This window comes from Bufo bufo, chromosome 1, assembly GCF_905171765.1.
Source record: "Bufo bufo chromosome 1, aBufBuf1.1, whole genome shotgun sequence".
NCBI classification, from domain to species: Eukaryota; Metazoa; Chordata; class Amphibia; order Anura; family Bufonidae; genus Bufo; species Bufo bufo.
In genome coordinates, this window is record NC_053389.1 from 806,585,532 (window position 1) to 806,604,637 (window position 19,106).

At 52.2% G+C, this 19,106-nt stretch overlaps 1 protein-coding gene across 1 annotated transcript; it reads right to left on the reverse strand.

The window, feature by feature from the left end:
* Positions 1 to 5,851: 5,851 nt before the first annotated feature.
* On the reverse strand, positions 5,852 to 18,646 carry COPS6 (COP9 signalosome subunit 6). Its single transcript, XM_040415172.1, has 10 exons — positions 18,509 to 18,646; positions 14,454 to 14,579; positions 14,249 to 14,380; positions 12,436 to 12,524; positions 11,482 to 11,544; positions 11,349 to 11,396; positions 11,150 to 11,264; positions 7,445 to 7,537; positions 7,268 to 7,368; positions 5,852 to 6,310 (listed from the first exon to the last, which is right to left on the reverse strand). The coding sequence occupies exons 1-10, from the start codon at positions 18,558 to 18,560 to the stop codon at positions 6,170 to 6,172; spliced, it is 960 nt and encodes a 319-aa protein (XP_040271106.1). The 5' UTR covers positions 18,561 to 18,646; the 3' UTR covers positions 5,852 to 6,169.
* Between the last annotated feature and the right edge of the window lie 460 nt (positions 18,647 to 19,106).

Genomic DNA, 19,106 nt, shown 5'->3' on the forward strand with positions numbered 1-19,106 from the left:
GCTGGTTATCTGGCATCTATCTGGTTATCTATTTTAGGCAGGTATAGAGGCTTTACGGCCATACATATATTAACATTAGTTACCCTACTGCCACTAGTCTGGGTGACTTACCCACTCTAGCCTCCACCTTATCACACAAGAACCTGCCCATTATCCCTCCATTATCTGGAGGTAGGCAGGCGGGGAGTCCCCCCCATGAGCCTGGTTCCCCATCATCATCTGGGGATTCTGGTTCTATTACTGAGGACGCCCAGACATTAGCGCTGCAGCGCTCTTTGTCAGTTGCCATTAAGGCAGCTATGGGCTCTATGTCCTTGGCCATTACCATACATTTCCCAGGCCCTTATGGACCATCCTTCTTCATCCAGGGACTCCCTAGGGCGACTGGGATTCACCCGGCAGACTCTGAAACAATTGCCTCCAGAAGCAAGATAACTGGTGTAAAACCTTTCACCCATGAGAGCGTGCTCCTGTCGCGCAAGAGAGCCTTTCCGCGCCAGGCAGAAAAGGCACAGCATTGGAAATGCGCCAGAGCGCAACCAGACACTGAATCCGTATCAGAATTCGGATCAGACGAGGAGGCTCAGGCTGATGCCACTGATAGTTCAGAGGAAGACTTTATGAGTGAGGGGTTGGGCCCACCCATGCCACCTCCTTCTGTAGCACCGGTTAGTAACTCCCCTCTTTGATCCGGATACCCTCCATCATCTGATATCTACAGAATGGCTCCCATCAGACCATATAGCAAAGTATTTAGAGGCCTGTGTACAGCGACCCCTTAGCAAGGAGGCTCGCAATAAGTTAAGGGCGGAATGTCCTAGGCCGCTGATACCTAACAAGGTCTGTGAGACCCCGGTGGTTGACCCGAAAATGTCCCAATTTCGGTCAAAATCGGGTTGGATACCCCGCAGAGGCTTGGAGTCGGCTTGAGAGCCTGTCAGGACAAGCTCCTAGATATTTTAGGCCCCTTGACTAAGATATTTGAGGTGGCAGAATCCGCCAGAGCGGAAAATAGACTGGTAGACCTGGACAAACTCCAGGGTTGGGTTCAGCGAGCTGTCTGTTTAGCTGGCAACATAAACACTTTCCTTTCCATTGAAAGGAGAAAGGCCATTCTCTAAGATAGAGCCGAAGCTCTCCAACCTTGCCTTGACTGAGGCAGGTAAAGAGGCTTAGGGTCTTCTTTTTGGAGACTCCTTTATCAAAGATCTAATCTGCTTTGTGGGCGCGTTTACCGCTCTAGATAAGGCCCAATCCTCAATGAAGCGAGTCTTTCAGGGGAAGGTCTCTACCAGGGCCGGCAGCTCCAGGGGCCGTCTGTCCGGCCGGTCTACATACCAGACCCGAGGCTCGGGTCGAGGCTCCTTCTCCCAGAGATCCTCCTATCAAGAGACCAGACAGCCACCTATGTTCTTTCCCACCCGCGGTGGATCTTGGCGTGTCAGAGGAACCACGAACTACAGACGACCTTACGGTAAGCCTACAACCTCCTCTAAGTTTTTCGGCTACTTGTGTAGGGGGCAGACTCAGTCTTTTTCCCCACGCTTGGTCAAGCATCACCTCGGACACTTGTGTTCTGTCCACTGTCCGGGGTTTCCACATAGAGTTGGTGGACTCTCCACTCCGAATTCCCCCCACCCCTCATACCATGGTCCTCTCCAGACAAGCACAGCTCTTATTAGACAATGAACTGACGGCCCTCTACCAAAAAGGAGCAATAGAGCAGGCTCCCGCATCACTTGCGGGGGTCCTCAGCAATATGTTCCTCGTAGCAAAGAAGGGCGGACAGATGGGCCCTGTGATCAACCTTCGAGCGCTGAACGCTTTCGTTCGGTACCGCCACTTCAAGATGGAAGGGCTGCAGCAGCGCATGTGACCTTACCAGCACCCTGGCCAGGGACAGGAAGATCAGGGTGGATAGGTAGGTTGTTAGGTAGCACACACAGGTAAAAATGGCCATAATCCTGGGAAACCGTGAGCCATTTTTCATATTTCCTCTCCACCTTCACATTTTTTGTGGGACAAGTTGTATTTTTATGGCACTTTTTCACTTACCATAGCATGTATTGGAAAACAGGAAAAAAATTGTGTGGTGAAATTGAGAAAAGAAAAAAAAAAGCAATTCCGTCATTGTGTTTTGGGGCGCTCAATACTTTAAAGGGATTCTGTCACCTCTTTTTACCCTCGCCGCTAGCATGTCCGCAATATACCAGTCCTGTATCTGTGTTGTTTTATTGAGCGTAAAAAATGATCATGTATATATGTAAATCAGCCTGGTAAGGAGCCCAAGGGGCTGCACTAACCGTTCTGGAGCCCAGCCACGTCCCCATGTGAAGGAGCCCAGCACCGCCTGTATCCACGAATCTCCTCCTTGCTCACGAAGTCAGATCGCCGTAATCTTGCGGTGCGCGAGCTCACGCATGCGCAGTTCCTTCACTGAGGCAGGAACACTATGGGAAGGAACACTATGCCGGCACTGCGCATCGCGAGATTACGGCGATCTGACTTCGTGAGCAAGGAGGAGATTCGTGGATACAGGCGGTGCTGGGCTCCTTAATAGGGGGACGTGGCTGGGCTCCAGAACGGTTAGTGCAGCCCCTTGGGCTCCTTACCAGGCTGATTTACATATATATATAAAATCATTTGCGGACATGCTAGCGGCGATCTAGCCGTGCATGTCTGCATCTCTATAGGGTAAAAAGAGGTGACAGAATCCCTACAGCTTTTTTATTTGTGAGCTGTAGTTCTTATTGCTATGGTTTTGGGGTACATACAACTTTTTGATCACTTTTTATTCTATTTTTGGGTGGCTACAAGACCAAACAGCAGCAAATAGTTATTTTTTTCTGTTACAGCATTCTCCACCCACAATATTTCTGACATTTTCGGACACAGCGATATCTCGGGGGAGGGGATTTAAATGTTTTATATTTTTGTGTTTGTTTTTTTTTTTACTGAAATTATAAGTTCATTTAGGGATGGCGTATGTTATGGACAACGAACACAGGTGCATGGACAGTAATAGATTACTAATGCAGTCTCTGGGTTTTTTACAGGTCCCAGGCTGTGATACCAACCGATCAGAACCCTATGATTTCACCAGGGGTCTCCAAACAAAAGGCAGAGGGAGCCCTGCCCTCTGTCTAACCCTGCGGGTTGCTATTGACTGTGCCATCTGAGGGTATTACACTGAACAAAAATATAAACGCAACACTTTTGGTTTTGCTCTCATTTTGCATGAGCTGAACTCAAAGATCTGAAACATTTTCTACATACACAAAAGACCCATTACTCTCAAATATTGTTCACAAATCTGTCTAAATCTGTGTTAGTGAGCACTTCTCCTTTGCCGACATAATCCATCCCACCTCACAGGTGTGGCATATCAAGGTGCTGATTAGACAGCATGAATATTGCACAGGTGTGCCTTAGACTGCCCACAATAAAAGGCCACTCTGAAATGTGCAGTTTGATCACACAGCACAATGCCACAGATGTCGCAGTGTTTGAGGGAGCGTGCGATTGGCATGCTGACTGCAGGAATGTCTACCAGAGCTGTTGCCCGTGCAATAAATGTTCATTTCTCTACCATAAGCCGTCTCCAAAGGCGCTTCAGAGAATTTGGCAGTACATCCAACCTGCCTCACAACCGCAGACCACGTGTAACCACACCAGCCCAGGACCTCCACATCCAGCATGTTCACCTCCATGATCGTCTGAGACCAGCCACCCGGACAGCTGCAGCAATAATCAGTTTGCATAACCAAAGAGTTTCTGTGCAAACTGTCAGAAACAGTCTCAGGGAAGCTCATCTGCATGCTCGTCGTCCTCATCGGGGTCTGGACCTGACTGCAGTTAGTCGTCGTAACCGACTTGAGTGGGCAAATGCTCACATTCAAAGGCATCTGGCACGTTGGAGAGGCGTTCCGTTCACGGATGAGTCCCGGTTTTCACTGTTCAGGGCAGATGGCAGACAGTGTGTGGGTGAGCGGTTTGCTGACGTCAACGTTGTGGATCGAGTGGCCCATGGTGGCGGTGGGGTTATGGTATGGGCAGGCGTATGTTATGGACAACGAACACAAGTGCATTTTATTGATGGCATTTTGAATGCACAGAGATACCGTGACGAGATCCTGAGGCCCATTGTTGTGCCGTTCATCCACGACCATCTCCTCATGTTGCAGCATGATAATGCACGGCCCCATATTGCAAGAATCTGTACACAATTCCTAGAAGCTGAAAACACCCCAGTTCTTGCATGGCCAGCATACTCATCGGACATGTCACCCATTGAGCATGTTTGGGATGCTCTGGTTCGGCGTATACGACAGCGTGTTCCAGTTCCTGCCAATATTCTGCAACTTCGCACAGCTATTGAAGAGGAGTGGACCAACATTCCACAGGCCACAATCAACAACCTGATCAACTCTATGTGATGGAGATGTGTTGCACTGCGTGAGGCAATTGGTGGCCACACCAGATACTGACTGGTTTCCCCCCCCCCCCCCGGTAAGGAAAAACTGTGTACATTTCAGAGTGGTCTTTTATTGTGGGCAGTCTAAGGCACACCTGTGCAATATTCATGCTGTCTAATCAGCACCTTGATCTGCCACACCTGTGAGGTCGGATGCATTATCTCGGCAAAGGAGAAGTGCTCACTGACACAGATTAAGAACAATATTTGAGAGTAATGGGTCTTACTTGAGTTCAGCTCATGCAAAATGGGAGCAAAACGAAAGTGTTGTGTTTATATTTTTGTTCAGTGTAAATGACCGGGATTGGAGTCCCCTCTGTTCCGGGTCACTGCTGGTGGGTGCATGCAGTATTACACAGCCAGCACCTGCCATGTATGGAGCAAGCTCAGCGCAAACCCACTCCATACAACCCTTTAACGATCATGACGTACGGGTGCATCATGGTGGGTTAGGCTACTTTCACACTTGGGTTCAGAGCGGGTCCGTCTGATGTCTGCTCAGACGGATCCGCTCCTATAATGCAGACGTTTGGATCCGTCTGCATTATAGTTTAAAAAAAAATTCTAAGTCTGAAAGTAGCCTGAACGGATCCGTCCAGACTTTACATTGAAAGTCAATGGGGGACGGATCCGTTTGTAATTGCACCATATTGTGTCAACGTCAAACGGATCCGTCCCCATTGACTTACATTGTAAGTCTGGACGGATCCGTTTGCCTCCGCACGGCCAGGCGGACACCCGAACGCTGCAAGCAGCGTTCGGGTGTCCGCCTGCTGAGCAGAGCAGAGGCTGAACGCTGCCAGACTGATGCATTCTGAGCGGATCCGCCTCCACTCAGAATGCATTAGCGCAGTACGGACGCGTTCGGGGCCGCTTGTGAGCCCCTTCAAACGGAACTCACAAGCGGAGCCCCGAACGCTAGTGTGAAAGTAGCCTTAAAGATGCACCAAATTTATCAAACATTGTGACATTTTATAAATTTAGTGAAATTACAGCAAAGCAAACTCCTGCAAAACCGACTTTGAAAATCTCTCCCCCCCCCCCATGATGAATCTCAGCAGGTCGCTACGTCAGAAAGCTGTGGCGCTTATAGCAGTGCCAACCCTTCCTAAACAGCTGATCAGTGGGGATCTAGATCATCCAGAGAATAGGTCATCAGTTGCAAGTGGTTGGATAACCCCTTTAAGGATTGGATTTAAGCTTTGGGGACTGGAAAAGAGTTTTGGTGTCTCAATTTTAAGAAGTTTTATGGCTGCTCCCTCTCCTCTCTCGCAGCACGCACAGAAACTGCAGCTACATTTTTGGCTTTTTATTGGGTTACACTAGACTAGACTTTCTTTTTTTTTTTCAGTGAGTGCAGAGAAAAATAAGCTGGGGTCAGTGGGGGCCATAATCTTTATTGTCCAGGGGCCCAGACCTCCCGGGATAAAGAAACATTTCTCAAACAAGCATGACATGGGTTAAATAATGAGGGGATCCTGGACTTGATGGGGCATCCTCGGGAAAAAGTCACTCCTCTGTTTGTGAAAGAACACGCTTCCCTCTACAGGTAACGCAGTAAACGAGACCATCCTGGCTCTGCCGCCATTACCGTGTGTATTATGGGGGGCGCAGGTCACGTGACCATTAGAGCATCTTTATTTCCAATAACATTACAGTCCTGATCACTACAGTCCGTTTTGGGGGGGGCGGGGCTCAGAAGAAGAGGCCTCTCATTCGCCGGCCGATCCCCTGCCGGTCGTACAGGATGTTGAATTTGTTGACGAACTGGTTCATGGTGTTGCAGGTCTTGGTGATGGTGCCCAGGTAAGACATTAACCCCACGTCGTTACATTGCTGCCGGGACAAAATGACCCAAGGTTACACTACATCCACAGCTGTTTAAAGGGCTTGTGTTTTACCATTTCCAAAACCTCTGCTAGCTGTCAGAGAATGGGGACATCCATCAGCAAAAAAAAAAACGTACAGATGTAATACTTCTCAAAGCTGATGGGCTGTGACAATTGCATCCAGTCTAGACAATCCTCTCTGGGTCTCAGACTGATACACGTTACCTGTCGACAGCAAGCAGTGATCTTGTAAATGGTGATAAAATTATATAAGCTAATTAGAAAGCTACAGGACTTCACTAAGCAAATACCGCCCTAAATCGGCATTGTGGGGGTAATGGGGGCAAGACAAAAAGTGGGAAGTCATGTGACTCCAGCTGCGCGCTAAGGAGCGGCTCGTGTCATGGGACTCCAGCTGCGCGCTAAGGAGCGGCTCGTGTCATGGGACTCCAGCTGCGCGCTAAGGAGCGGCTCGTGTCATGGGACTCCAGCTGCGCGCTAAGGAGCGGCTCGTGTCATGGGACTCCAGCTGCGCGCTAAGGAGCGGCTCGTGTCATGGGACTCCAGCTGCGCGCTAAGGAGCGGCTCGTGTCATGGGACTCCAGCTGCGCGCTAAGGAGCGGCTCGTGTCATGGGACTCCAGCTGCGCGCTAAGGAGCGGCTCGTGTCATGGGACTCCAGCTGCACGCTAAGGAGCGGCTCGTGTCATGGGACTCCAGCTGCGCGCTAAGGAGCGGCTCGTGTCATGTGACTCCAGCTGCGCGCTAAGGAGCGGCTCGTGTCATGTGACTCCAGCTGCGCGCTAAGGAGCGGCTCGTGTCATGTGACTCCAGCTGCGCGCTAAGGAGCGGCTCGTGTCATGTGACTCCAGCTGCGCGCTAAGGAGCGGCTCGTGTCATGTGACTCTAGCTGCACGTGCATTTCTGCGGCTCACCAGTAGGGGGCAAGTGAATGCCATACTTACATCATAGAAATCTGTCTTGAACTTATCCGTGCTGAGTACGGGGAGGCAGTGGCACAGCGCAGAGGCTTCGCGCAGGATTTCATGGTTAAAGGGAACCTCCCCTACAAAATAAGTAGATTGTGGAAATTAAGGGTAATGCTTTCAGGTAAGACAAGCGATGCCAGGTCTGTGCATTACCTCCTTCAGCCGCTCTCACATACTCCAGGATGAGCCGGACTCTACTGTGCAGCATCTTGATAGCACTGTGCTGAGCAATGAGATGTTCTGCCACTACAACGACAGATTAAAGAACGTTACTGAAATGTTCGTGTGAGATGTAGCAGAGGTGGATTTGTCATGGTTTTAGGTAAGACCAGAGGTAAACCTTCAGCGCTAGACTGCCCCCAGCCAAGAATTTCACATTTTATATGTGTAGTAAGTTTGAGAAGCTATTGTGCAGTTCCATCCCTCAGTCTCATCCCTAACCTACAAGCCAGGGTAGTTACATGTAATACATGGGTGCAATCTGATCCTCAGTCACCTGCTTCATCTACAAGCCGCTGTGACTACATGTAATACATGGGTGCAATCTGATCCTCAGTCACCTGCTCCATCTACAAGCCGATGAGACTACATGTAATACATGGGTGCAATCTGATCCTCAGTCACCTGCTTCATCTACAAGCCGCTGTGACTACATGTAATACATGGGTGCAATCTGATCCTCAGTCACCTGCTCCATCTACAAGCCGATGAGACTACATGTAATACATGGGTGCAATCTGATCCTCAGTCACCTGCTTCATCTACAAGCCGATGTGACTACATGTAATACATGGGTGCAATCTGATCCTCAGTCACCTGCTTCATCTACAAGCCGCTGTGACTACATGTAATACATGGGTGCAATCTGATCCTCAGTCACCCGCTTCATCTACAAGCCGATGTGACTACATGTAATACATGGGTGCAATCTGATCCTCAGTCACCTGCTTCATCTACAAGCCGATGTGACTACACGTAATACATGGGTGCAATCTGATCCTCAGTCACCCGCTTCATCTACAAGCCGATGTGACTACACGTAATACATGGGTGCAATCTGATCCTCAGTCACCCGCTTCATCTACAAGCCGATGTGACTACACGTAATACATGGGTGCAATCTGATCCTCAGTCACCCGCTTCATCTACAAGCCGATGTGACTACATGTAATACATGGGTGCAATCTGATCCTCAGTCACCCGCTTCATCTACAAGCCGATGTGACTACATGTAATACATGGGTGCAATCTGATCCTCAGTCACCCGCTCCATCTACAAGCCGATGTGACTACATGTAATACATGGGTGCAATCTGATCCTCAGTCACCTGCTCCATCTACAAGCCGATGTGACTACATGTAATACATGGGTGCAATCTGATCCTCAGTCACCTGCTCCATCTACAAGCCGATGTGACTACATGTAATACATGGGTGCAATCTGATCCTCAGTCACCTGCTCCATCTACAAGCCGATGTGACTACATGTAATACATGGGTGCAATCTGATCCTCAGTCACCCGCTTCATCTACAAGCCGATGTGACTACATGTAATACATGGGTGCAATCTGATCCTCAGTCACCTGCTTCATCTACAAGCCGATGTGACTACATGTAATACATGGGTGCAATCTGATCCTCAGTCACCTGCTTCATCTACAAGCCGATGTGACTACACGTAATACATGGGTGCAATCTGATCCTCAGTCACCTGCTCCATCTACAAGCCGATGTGACTACACGTAATACATGGGTGCAATCTGATCCTCAGTCACCCGCTTCATCTACAAGCCGATGTGACTACATGTAATACATGGGTGCAATCTGATCCTCAGTCACCTGCTTCATCTACAAGCCGATGTGACTACATGTAATACATGGGTGCAATCTGATCCTCAGTCACCTGCTTCATCTACAAGCCGATGAGACTACATGTAATACATGGGTGCAATCTGATCCTCAGTCACCTGCTTCATCTACAAGCCGATGTGACTACATGTAATACATGGGTGCAATCTGATCCTCAGTCACCTGCTCCATCTACAAGCCGATGTGACTACATGTAATACATGGGTGCAATCTGATCCTCAGTCACCTGCTCCATCTACAAGCCGATGTGACTACATGTAATACATGGGTGCAATCTGATCCTCAGTCACCTGCTCCATCTACAAGCCGATGAGACTACACGTAATACATGGGTGCAATCTGATCCTCAGTCACCCGCTTCATCTACAAGCCGATGAGACTACATGTAATACATGGCTGCAATCTGATCCTCAGTCACCCGCTTCATCTACAAGCCGATGAGACTACATGTAATACATGGGTGCAATCTGATCCTCAGTCACCTGCTCCATCTACAAGCCGATGTGACTACATGTAATATTCTGTGTTGTGACCTCCCAGTCTCCCTTTTAGTCTACAAGCCAGGATAATTACATGAATGTTTGTTGCGATACCAAAATTCTGACTCGATTTCGATACCATAACAAAGTATTGCGATACTCGATACCACGCGAAAAAAATAAAACACCAAAAAGCAGCGTGCATTCCGCATTTAAAAAAATGGCGAATCGCGCAGTTTCAGCGCTCACCGCATAGGAGATTTTTTAAAATATTTTAATTGTTTAGACTTTTCGGACGTGGCGGTGTGTATTTATTTATTGTTTCTATATTTTATATGTAAAATTGGGAAAGGGGGTGATTTATACTTAATAATCCGCCCCTCTCTCTTCTTATTGGCAGCAGCGGCACAGGGGGGAGGGGGAGAGTGACTTCTTCCCGCCTGTGCTGCTGAGGAGAACACGGTGCACAGTAGCTCAGCCTAGTATGGATAAATGTCAAATCGATACCGGGACAAAAGTATTGATTGGGTATCGATATTTCGATACCTGCAACAACCCTAATTACATGTAATATTTTGTGGTACAGTCTGATCCTCCAGTCTCCTCCTTAACCTACAAGCCAGTGTGACTACATGTAATATTTTAAGGGGTGCAGTCTGATCCCCACTCTTTTTCTTTGCTTACAAGCCTGTGTAATTACATGTAATACTTTGACAGATGCAGTTTGCTCTCCCAGTGTCCTTCTTAGTCTACAATCCAGTGTGACTACATGTACATGTGTGGTGCAGTCTGATCCCCCTGGTCTCCTCCTTAGTCTACAATCCAGTGTGACTACATGTACATGTGTGGTGCAGTCTGATCTCCCTGGTCTCCTCCTTAGTCTACAATCCAGTGTGACTACATGTACATGTGTGGTGCAGTCTGATCTCCCTGGTCTCCTCCTCAGTCTACAATCCAGTGTGACTACATGTACATGTGTGGTGCAGTCTGATCTCCCTGGTCTCCTTCTTAGTCTACAATCCAGTGTGACTACATGTACATGTGTGGTGCAGTCTGATCTCCCTGGTCTCCTCCTTAGTCTACAATCCAGTGTGACTACATGTACATGTGTGGTGCAGTCTGATCTCCCTGGTCTCCTCCTTAGTCTACAATCCAGTGTGACTACATGTACATGTGTGGTGCAGTCTGATCTCCCTGGTCTCCTCCTTAGTCTACAATCCAGTGTGACTACATGTACATGTGTGGTGCAGTCTGATCCCTCTGGTCTCCTCCTCAGTCTACAATCCAGTGTGACTACATGTACATGTGTGGTGCAGTCTGATCCCCCGCTCTCCTCCTCAGTCTACAATCCAGTGTGACTACATGTACATGTGTGGTGCAGTCTGATCCCCCGGTCTCCTCCTTAGTCTACAATCCAGTGTGACTACATGTACATGTGTGGTGCAGTCTGATCTCTACATCAGCACGTTGTTTTGCCTTATTGCCAGCCACGTGACTTCCATCTCTCACCTGTTGAGTTTTCTCCGCTGCCGGTGGCCGTCATACGAGCGACGTGGTCAACGCCGATTCTTTCTGCTTCTTCTGTGGCGAGGGTGTACGGGAGCTCAGCCAGCAGCATGGTGGCCTGAGGAGACATAAGCGGACGGAGGTCACCATAGTGACCTTACAAGGACCTGCTGGTTCAGTGGCTGCTGCTCCCGGTACTTACCTCTCCATTCACGATGTCAATCACTGATTCGTACACACTGACCGGCAGCTGCAGAGGACAGAAGAGCATTATCCACACAGGTCAGGATGATGGGGGGGGGGGGGGGCTGCCAGGGTCAGCGGCCGGTACTTACATCAGTGTGCTTTGTCATAGGGTTCAACTTCAGGAAGAGCGGTGACTCGATGATCTCACATACCTGGATCGAGAGTGACAGGGGAGGAGCTTAGAAGTTATGAATATTAATGAGGGAATCAGCAGCTGACCCAGAGAACCACAGCATCTACTGCACCGCCTTGCTTAACCCCTTCCTGATGCAGGTTTTTTTTTTTGTCTTTTACTCCCTGTCTTCCTGGATCCATAACTTTATGTGCGCGGGCTCAATTTTTTCAGGGCGATCTGTAGTTTTTATTGCAACTATTTTGTGACATTTGATCACTCTATTTTTGGATGCAGCGATTATTTTTAAAATGAGGAAAGGGGGTATCTGAATTTTTATATTTTTCACACTTATTTTTTGTCCCCCTGGGGGACTCGAACATGCGATTGTGTGATCACTTCTCCCATAGACTGCAGCCTATGGTATAATCACTACATTCCGATCCTGTCTCAGGTCAGGCCTCAGGCTGCCATAGCAAGTGAATGGCTCCGGTCAGTTGAAGAGTTATACTGAGCATGTGCGACCACCTCAGTGAGGTGGACAAAAAAAATAAAAAATAAGGAAAAGAACAAACAGCAGGTGGCGCTATTACAGAAATATTTAGATCCAAATGCTTTGAGAACATATTTCGTGGCACAACTCCTTCAAAGACCTGACATCCGCTGTACATGTATTGCAGATGTCAGGAAGGGGTTAATCACGCGCTCTCCCTGGTAACTCTCAGGATGCCGCCCCCTGCTGGTTAAATGTCTGGACACGGCATATTGCACTGCAGTGCATTGTGGGAGAAGTAGTCTCTCTATCAATAATATGCATTAGAAGTTCTCAGCAAAGCTTTGGAAATTGTGAATGCAGCAGTGGATGGAGCTATTGTATAAAACAGCAGAATTGTGAGCGCAGCTCTGGATGTGCAGATTGGCATTTCGGTACCTGTTTGTGGACGTGAATGTCGGAGGGGTCGGGGGGACCCCCAGTTGTGTACCAGCCCAGGAACTCCATGTCTTTAAACACTTGTTTAACTGCAGAGTAAAAACAAGACCAAACGTCAAGCACAGATTCTGGGGACCCCGGTATTCGCTGAGCAGCCACCCCCATGTTTGGGGTGTTGCTTAGCAACACAGGGGGCCTTTACTTTTTGACGAGAATGTACCAGTGTTTATATGCAACGTCCTAACAGCACCCGGAGTACCATGGATTGCAGGATATAAGTGGTTAATGGTCGCAGCAGTGGAAATGGTGCCCCCTACTGTCCTGCACTCTGAATCACTGACATGGTGCAAGCAGAGCCACTGTGTAAGGTACCTGGCCGGCAGGCACTCACGCCGCCCCCCGCCTTGGAGTAGTGGCACTCACGCCGCCCCCCGCCTTGGAGTAGTGGCACTCACGCCGCCCCCCGCCTTGGAGTAGTGGCACTCACGCCGCCCCCCCGCCTTGGAGTAGTGGCACTCACGCCGCCCCCCCGCCTTGGAGTAGTGGCACTCACGCCGCCCCCCCGCCTTGGAGTAGTGGCACTCACGCCGCCCCCCCGCCTTGGAGTAGTGGCACTCACGCCGCCCCCCGCCTTGGAGTAGTGGCACTCACGCCGCCCCCCCCGCCTTGGAGCAGTGGCACTCACGCCGCCCCCCGCCTTGGAGCAGTGGCACTCACGCCCCCCCCGCCTTGGAGTAGTGGCACTCACGCCCCCCCCCCCCCGCCTTGGAGCAGTGCCACTCACGCCCCCCCCCCCCCCGCCTTGGAGTAGTGGCACTCACGCCCCCCCCCCCCACCTTGGAGTAGTGGCACTCACGCCCCCCCCCCCCACACCTTGGAGTAGTGGCACTCACGCCCCCCCCCCCCCCCCACCTTGGAGTAGTGGCACTCACGCCCCCCCCCCCCCCCCACCTTGGAGTAGTGGCACTCACGCCCCCCCCCGCCTTGGAGCAGTGGCACTCACGCCCCCCCCCCGCCTTGGAGCAGTGGCACTCACGCCCCCCCCCGCCTTGGAGCAGTGGCACTCACGCCGCCCCCCGCCTTGGAGCAGTGGCACTCACGCCGCCCCCCGCCTTGGAGCAGTGGCACTCACGCCGCCCCCCGCCTTGGAGCAGTGGCACTCACCCCCCCCCCCCCGCCTTGGAGCAGTGGCACTCACGCCCCCCCCGCCTTGGAGTAGTGGCACTCACGCCCCCCCCCACCTTGGAGCAGTGGCACTCACGCCCCCCCCCGCCTTGGAGCAGTGGCACTCACGCCCCCCCCCGCCTTGGAGCAGTGGCACTCACGCCGCCCCCCGCCTTGGAGCAGTGGCACTCACGCCGCCCCCCCGCCTTGGAGTAGTGGCACCCACGCCGCCCCCCGCCTTGGAGTAGTGGCACTCACGCCGCCCCCCGCCTTGGAGCAGTGGCACTCACGCCGCCCCCCGCCTTGGAGTAGTGGCACTCACGCCGCCCCCCGCCTTGGAGTAGTGGCACTCACGCCGCCCCCCGCCTTGGAGTAGTGGCACTCACGCCGCCCCCCCGCCTTGGAGTAGTGGCACTCACGCCGCCCCCCGCCTTGGAGCAGTGGCACTCACGCCGCCCCCCGCCTTGGAGTAGTGGCACTCACGCCCCCCCCGCCTTGGAGAAGTGGCACTCACGCCCCCCCCCCCCCACCTTGGAGTAGTGGCACTCACGCCGCCCCCCGCCTTGGAGTAGTGGCACTCACGCCGCCCCCCGCCTTGGAGTAGTGGCACTCACGCCGCCCCCCCCCGCCTTGGAGCAGTAGTACTTACACTGCTCCTCCTTGGTGTAGTAATACTCCTTGTTGATGGTGATCTTCTCCTCGGTGATCTGGGACAGAAGCTCGAAGGAGTTCATCACCTCGATGTTCCTTCCCTCCTGTTTCCCGATGAGCGCCCCTATCACTGCGGGAGGAGAAGAGAGCTGAGCGCGGGTGACGGGTGGCAGGTGACAAGAGGAGGGGGTGCCGGCTCTTACCCTGGACGGGGCGTCCTTCCTGGGACCTCATTCGGATCCAGTGGTCGGAGATATTCAGGATCACCAGGGGGTGAAGAGCCACAGCCACGCTGCCGGTGACCCCCTGAGCCATGACGGTGGGGACATCTGCCGGGAGACAAAAACCACCACAAGCTTCAGCCAACCTGACCTATCCTCCAGTCACAACCAGAGCTGCTCTCACATCGCGTCTCATCCTCCAGTCACAACCAGAGCTGCTCTCACATCGCGTCTCATCCTCCAGTCACAACCAGAGCTGCTCTCACATCGCGTCTCATCCTCCAGTCACAACCAGAGCTGCTCTCACATCGCGTCTCATCCTCCAGTCACAACCAGAGCTGCTCTCACATCGCGTCTCATCCTCCAGTCACAACCAGAGCTGCTCTCACATCGCGTCTCATCCTCCAGTCACAACCAGAGCTGCTCTCACATCGCGTCTCATCCTCCAGTCACAACCAGAGCTGCTCTCACATCGCGTCTCATCCTCCAGTCACAACCAGAGCTGCTCTCACATCGCGTCTCATCCTCCAGTCACAACCAGAGCTGCTCTCACATCGCGTCTCATCCTCCAGTCACAACCAGAGCTGCTCTCACATCGCGTCTCATCCTCCAGTCACAACCAGAGCTGCTCTCACATCGCGTCTCATCCTCCAGTCACAACCAGAGCTGCTCTCACATCGCGTCTCATCCTCCAGTCACAACCAGAGCTGCTCTCACATCGCGTCTCATCCTCCAGTCACAACCAGAGCTGCTCTCACATCGCGTCTCATCCTCCAGTCACAACCAGAGCTGCTCTCACATCGCGTCTCATCCTCCAGTCACAACCAGAGCTGCTCTCACATCGAGTCTCATCCTCCAGTCACAACCAGAGCTGCTCTCACATCGCGTCTCATCCTCCAGTCACAACCAGAGCTGCTCTCACATCGCGTCTCATCCTCCAGTCACAACCAGAGCTGCTCTCACATCGCGTCTCATCCTCCAGTCACAACCAGAGCTGCTCTCACATCGCGTCTCATCCTCCAGTCACAACCAGAGCTGCTCTCACATCGCGTCTCATCCTCCAGTCACAACCAGAGCTGCTCTCACATCGCGTCTCATCCTCCAGTCACAACCAGAGCTGCTCTCACATCGCGTCTCATCCTCCAGTCACAACCAGAGCTGCTCTCACATCGCGTCTCATCCTCCAGTCACAACCAGAGCTGCTCTCACATCGCGTCTCATCCTCCAGTCACAACCAGAGCTGCTCTCACATCGCGTCTCATCCTCCAGTCACAACCAGAGCTGCTCTCACATCGCGTCTCATCCTCCAGTCACAACCAGAGCTGCTCTCACATCGCGTCTCATCCTCCAGTCACAACCAGAGCTGCTCTCACATCGCGTCTCATCCTCCAGTCACAACCAGAGCTGCTCTCACATCGCGTCTCATCCTCCAGTCACAACCAGAGCTGCTCTCACATCGCGTCTCATCCTCCAGTCACAACCAGAGCTGCTCTCACATCGCGTCTCATCCTCCAGTCACAACCAGAGCTGCTCTCACATCGCGTCTCATCCTCCAGTCACAACCAGAGCTGCTCTCACATCGCGTCTCATCCTCCAGTCACAACCAGAGCTGCTCTCACATCGCGTCTCATCCTCCAGTCACAACCAGAGCTGCTCTCACATCGCGTCTCATCCTCCAGTCACAACCAGAGCTGCTCTCACATCGCGTCTCATCCTCCAGTCACAACCAGAGCTGCTCTCACATCGCGTCTCATCCTCCAGTCACAACCAGAGCTGCTCTCACATCGCGTCTCATCCTCCAGTCACAACCAGAGCTGCTCTCACATCGCGTCTCATCCTCCAGTCACAACCAGAGCTGCTCTCACATCGCGTCTCATCCTCCAGTCACAACCAGAGCTGCTCTCACATCGCGTCTCATCCTCCAGTCACAACCAGAGCTGCTCTCACATCGCGTCTCATCCTCCAGTCACAACCAGAGCTGCTCTCACATCGCGTCTCATCCTCCAGTCACAACCAGAGCTGCTCTCACATCGCGTCTCATCCTCCAGTCACAACCAGAGCTGCTCTCACATCGCGTCTCATCCTCCAGTCACAACCAGAGCTGCTCTCACATCGCGTCTCATCCTCCAGTCACAACCAGAGCTGCTCTCACATCGCGTCTCATCCTCCAGTCACAACCAGAGCTGCTCTCACATCGCGTCTCATCCTCCAGTCACAACCAGAGCTGCTCTCACATCGCGTCTCATCCTCCAGTCACAACCAGAGCTGCTCTCACATCGCGTCTCATCCTCCAGTCACAACCAGAGCTGCTCTCACATCGCGTCTCATCCTCCAGTCACAACCAGAGCTGCTCTCACATCGCGTCTCATCCTCCAGTCACAACCAGAGCTGCTCTCACATCGCGTCTCATCCTCCAGTCACAACCAGAGCTGCTCTCACATCGCGTCTCATCCTCCAGTCACAACCAGAGCTGCTCTCACATCGCGTCTCATCCTCCAGTCACAACCAGAGCTGCTCTCACATCGCGTCTCATCCTCCAGTCACAACCAGAGCTGCTCTCACATCGCGTCTCATCCTCCAGTCACAACCAGAGCTGCTCTCACATCGCGTCTCATCCTCCAGTCACAACCAGAGCTGCTCTCACATCGCGTCTCATCCTCCAGTCACAACCAGAGCTGCTCTCACATCGCGTCTCATCCTCCAGTCACAACCAGAGCTGCTCTCACATCGCGTCTCATCCTCCAGTCACAACCAGAGCTGCTCTCACATCGCGTCTCATCCTCCAGTCACAACCAGAGCTGCTCTCACATCGCGTCTCATCCTCCAGTCACAACCAGAGCTGCTCTCACATCGCGTCTCATCCTCCAGTCACAACCAGAGCTGCTCTCACATCGCGTCTCATCCTCCAGTCACAACCAGAGCTGCTCTCACATCGCGTCTCATCCTCCAGTCACACCCAGAGCTGCTCTCACATCGCGTCTCATCCTCCAGTCACACCCAGAGCTGCTCTCACATCGCGTCTCATCCTCCAGTCACACCCAGAGCTGCTCTCACATCGCGTCTCATCCTCCAGTCACACCCAGAGCTGCTCTCACATCGCGTCTCATCCTCCAGTCACACCCAGAGCTGCTCTCACATCGCGTCTCATCCTCCAGTCACACCCAGAGCTGCTCTCACATCGCGTCTCATCCTCCAGTCACACCCAGAGCTGCTCTCACATCGCGTCTCATCCTCCAGTCACACCCAGAGCTGCTCTCACATCGCGTCTCATCCTCCAGTCACACCCAGAGCTGCTCTCACATCGCGTCTCATCCTCCAGTCACATCCAGAGCTGCTCTCACATCGCGTCTCATCCTCCAGTCACACCCAGAGCTGCTCTCACATCGCGTCTCATCCTCCAGTCACACCCAGAGCTGCTCTCACATCGCGTCTCATCCTCCAGTCACACCCAGAGCTGCTCTCACATCGCGTCTCATCCTCCAGTCACACCCAGAGCTGCTCTCACATCGCGTCTCAGCCTCCAGTCACACCCAGAGCTGCTCTCACATCGCGTCTCAGCCTCCAGTCACACCCAGAGCTGCTCTCACATCGCGTCTCATCCTCCAGTCACAACCAGAGCTGCTCTCACATCGCGTCTTATGCAGGGACCTTCTATTCCCCTCACAGTCGCCCCGGGTACAAGTACAGGGGGCTCATGTCTGGCAGTTGGACATTGGGAGCCCACACTTCATAGTCATTATAATGGGCAGTCAGCTCTTAGCTCCTGTGACACAAAAACCGCAATAAAAGCGCAATATTAAAAAAATATATATGAATACAGTGATGTCACTTCCGCTCCAAAGCTAACTGACAAGCCTTTGGACCAATCACTGCTCTGATTTCAGAAACCGCCCACCCTATCCAGCACACAGCGTTACTATCAGTCACGGTCAGCAGCCATGCTTCCTACGGGGCCGCTCTCCGGTCCTGCGTTACCTCCGAACCTAACCGACCTCTCTCCCATTCACCCAGCCTCACTGACCTCCGGGGGTACTTACCAGCGTCGTCCACTTCCATTCCGCCGCCGTTCGGAGCCGTAGCAGACGCCATCTTGGTCCACCCCACTCGCCTCGTCCCTCACTGCGGCTGCGATGAATTGACACTGCCTTGTGCGCATGCGCTGGATGAAAACTAGCTGCGCTTGCGCGGTTTGTGTACCGGGTGTTATAAATGCTGCCTGTAGGGGCGCTCTAGCACCGTCTTCAGAAACCATGGCCGTTTGTATTTTGCAGGATCCACAAGATAATGCGGGTGACTTCTGTATGGCATTTTTTTTATCTTTTTTTTGAAGATCTATTGTAACATTGCTTATCCTTGTCTACAAAACGGACAAGTATAGGACATGTTCTATCTTTTGGCAGAACGGCCATACGCATGTGCACAGCGCGTGGCGGACTTTCTGCGCTTTTTTTTGCGGCCCCATTGAAATGAATGGAATAAGGCCTCGCGCACACGACCGTATTTTGATCCGTGTTTCTTTGCAGATTGCACGTGGAGCCATTCATTTCTATTGGTGAGCGAAAACCGACTCCACGGTTCATTTATTTAGCTTTATTTATCAAAACTGGAAATCCCCTTTAAGAGGATGACTGTGAT

What these genes read in the sequence shown, in the direction of transcription:
- COPS6 (XM_040415172.1), bottom strand. Translation starts at nt 18,560, where the DNA reads ATGGCGTCTGCTACGGCTCCGAACGGCGGCGGAATGGAAGTGGACGAC. An exon ending in GGAAGGACGCCCCGTCCAGG is followed by an intron (nt 14,381 to 14,453) that starts GTAAGAGCCGGC and finishes CTCCTCCCGCAG; the next exon opens with TGATAGGGGCGCTCATCGGG. An exon ending in CTATGACAAAGCACACTGAT is followed by an intron (nt 11,397 to 11,481) that starts GTAAGTACCGGC and finishes TGTCCTCTGCAG; the next exon opens with CTGCCGGTCAGTGTGTACGA.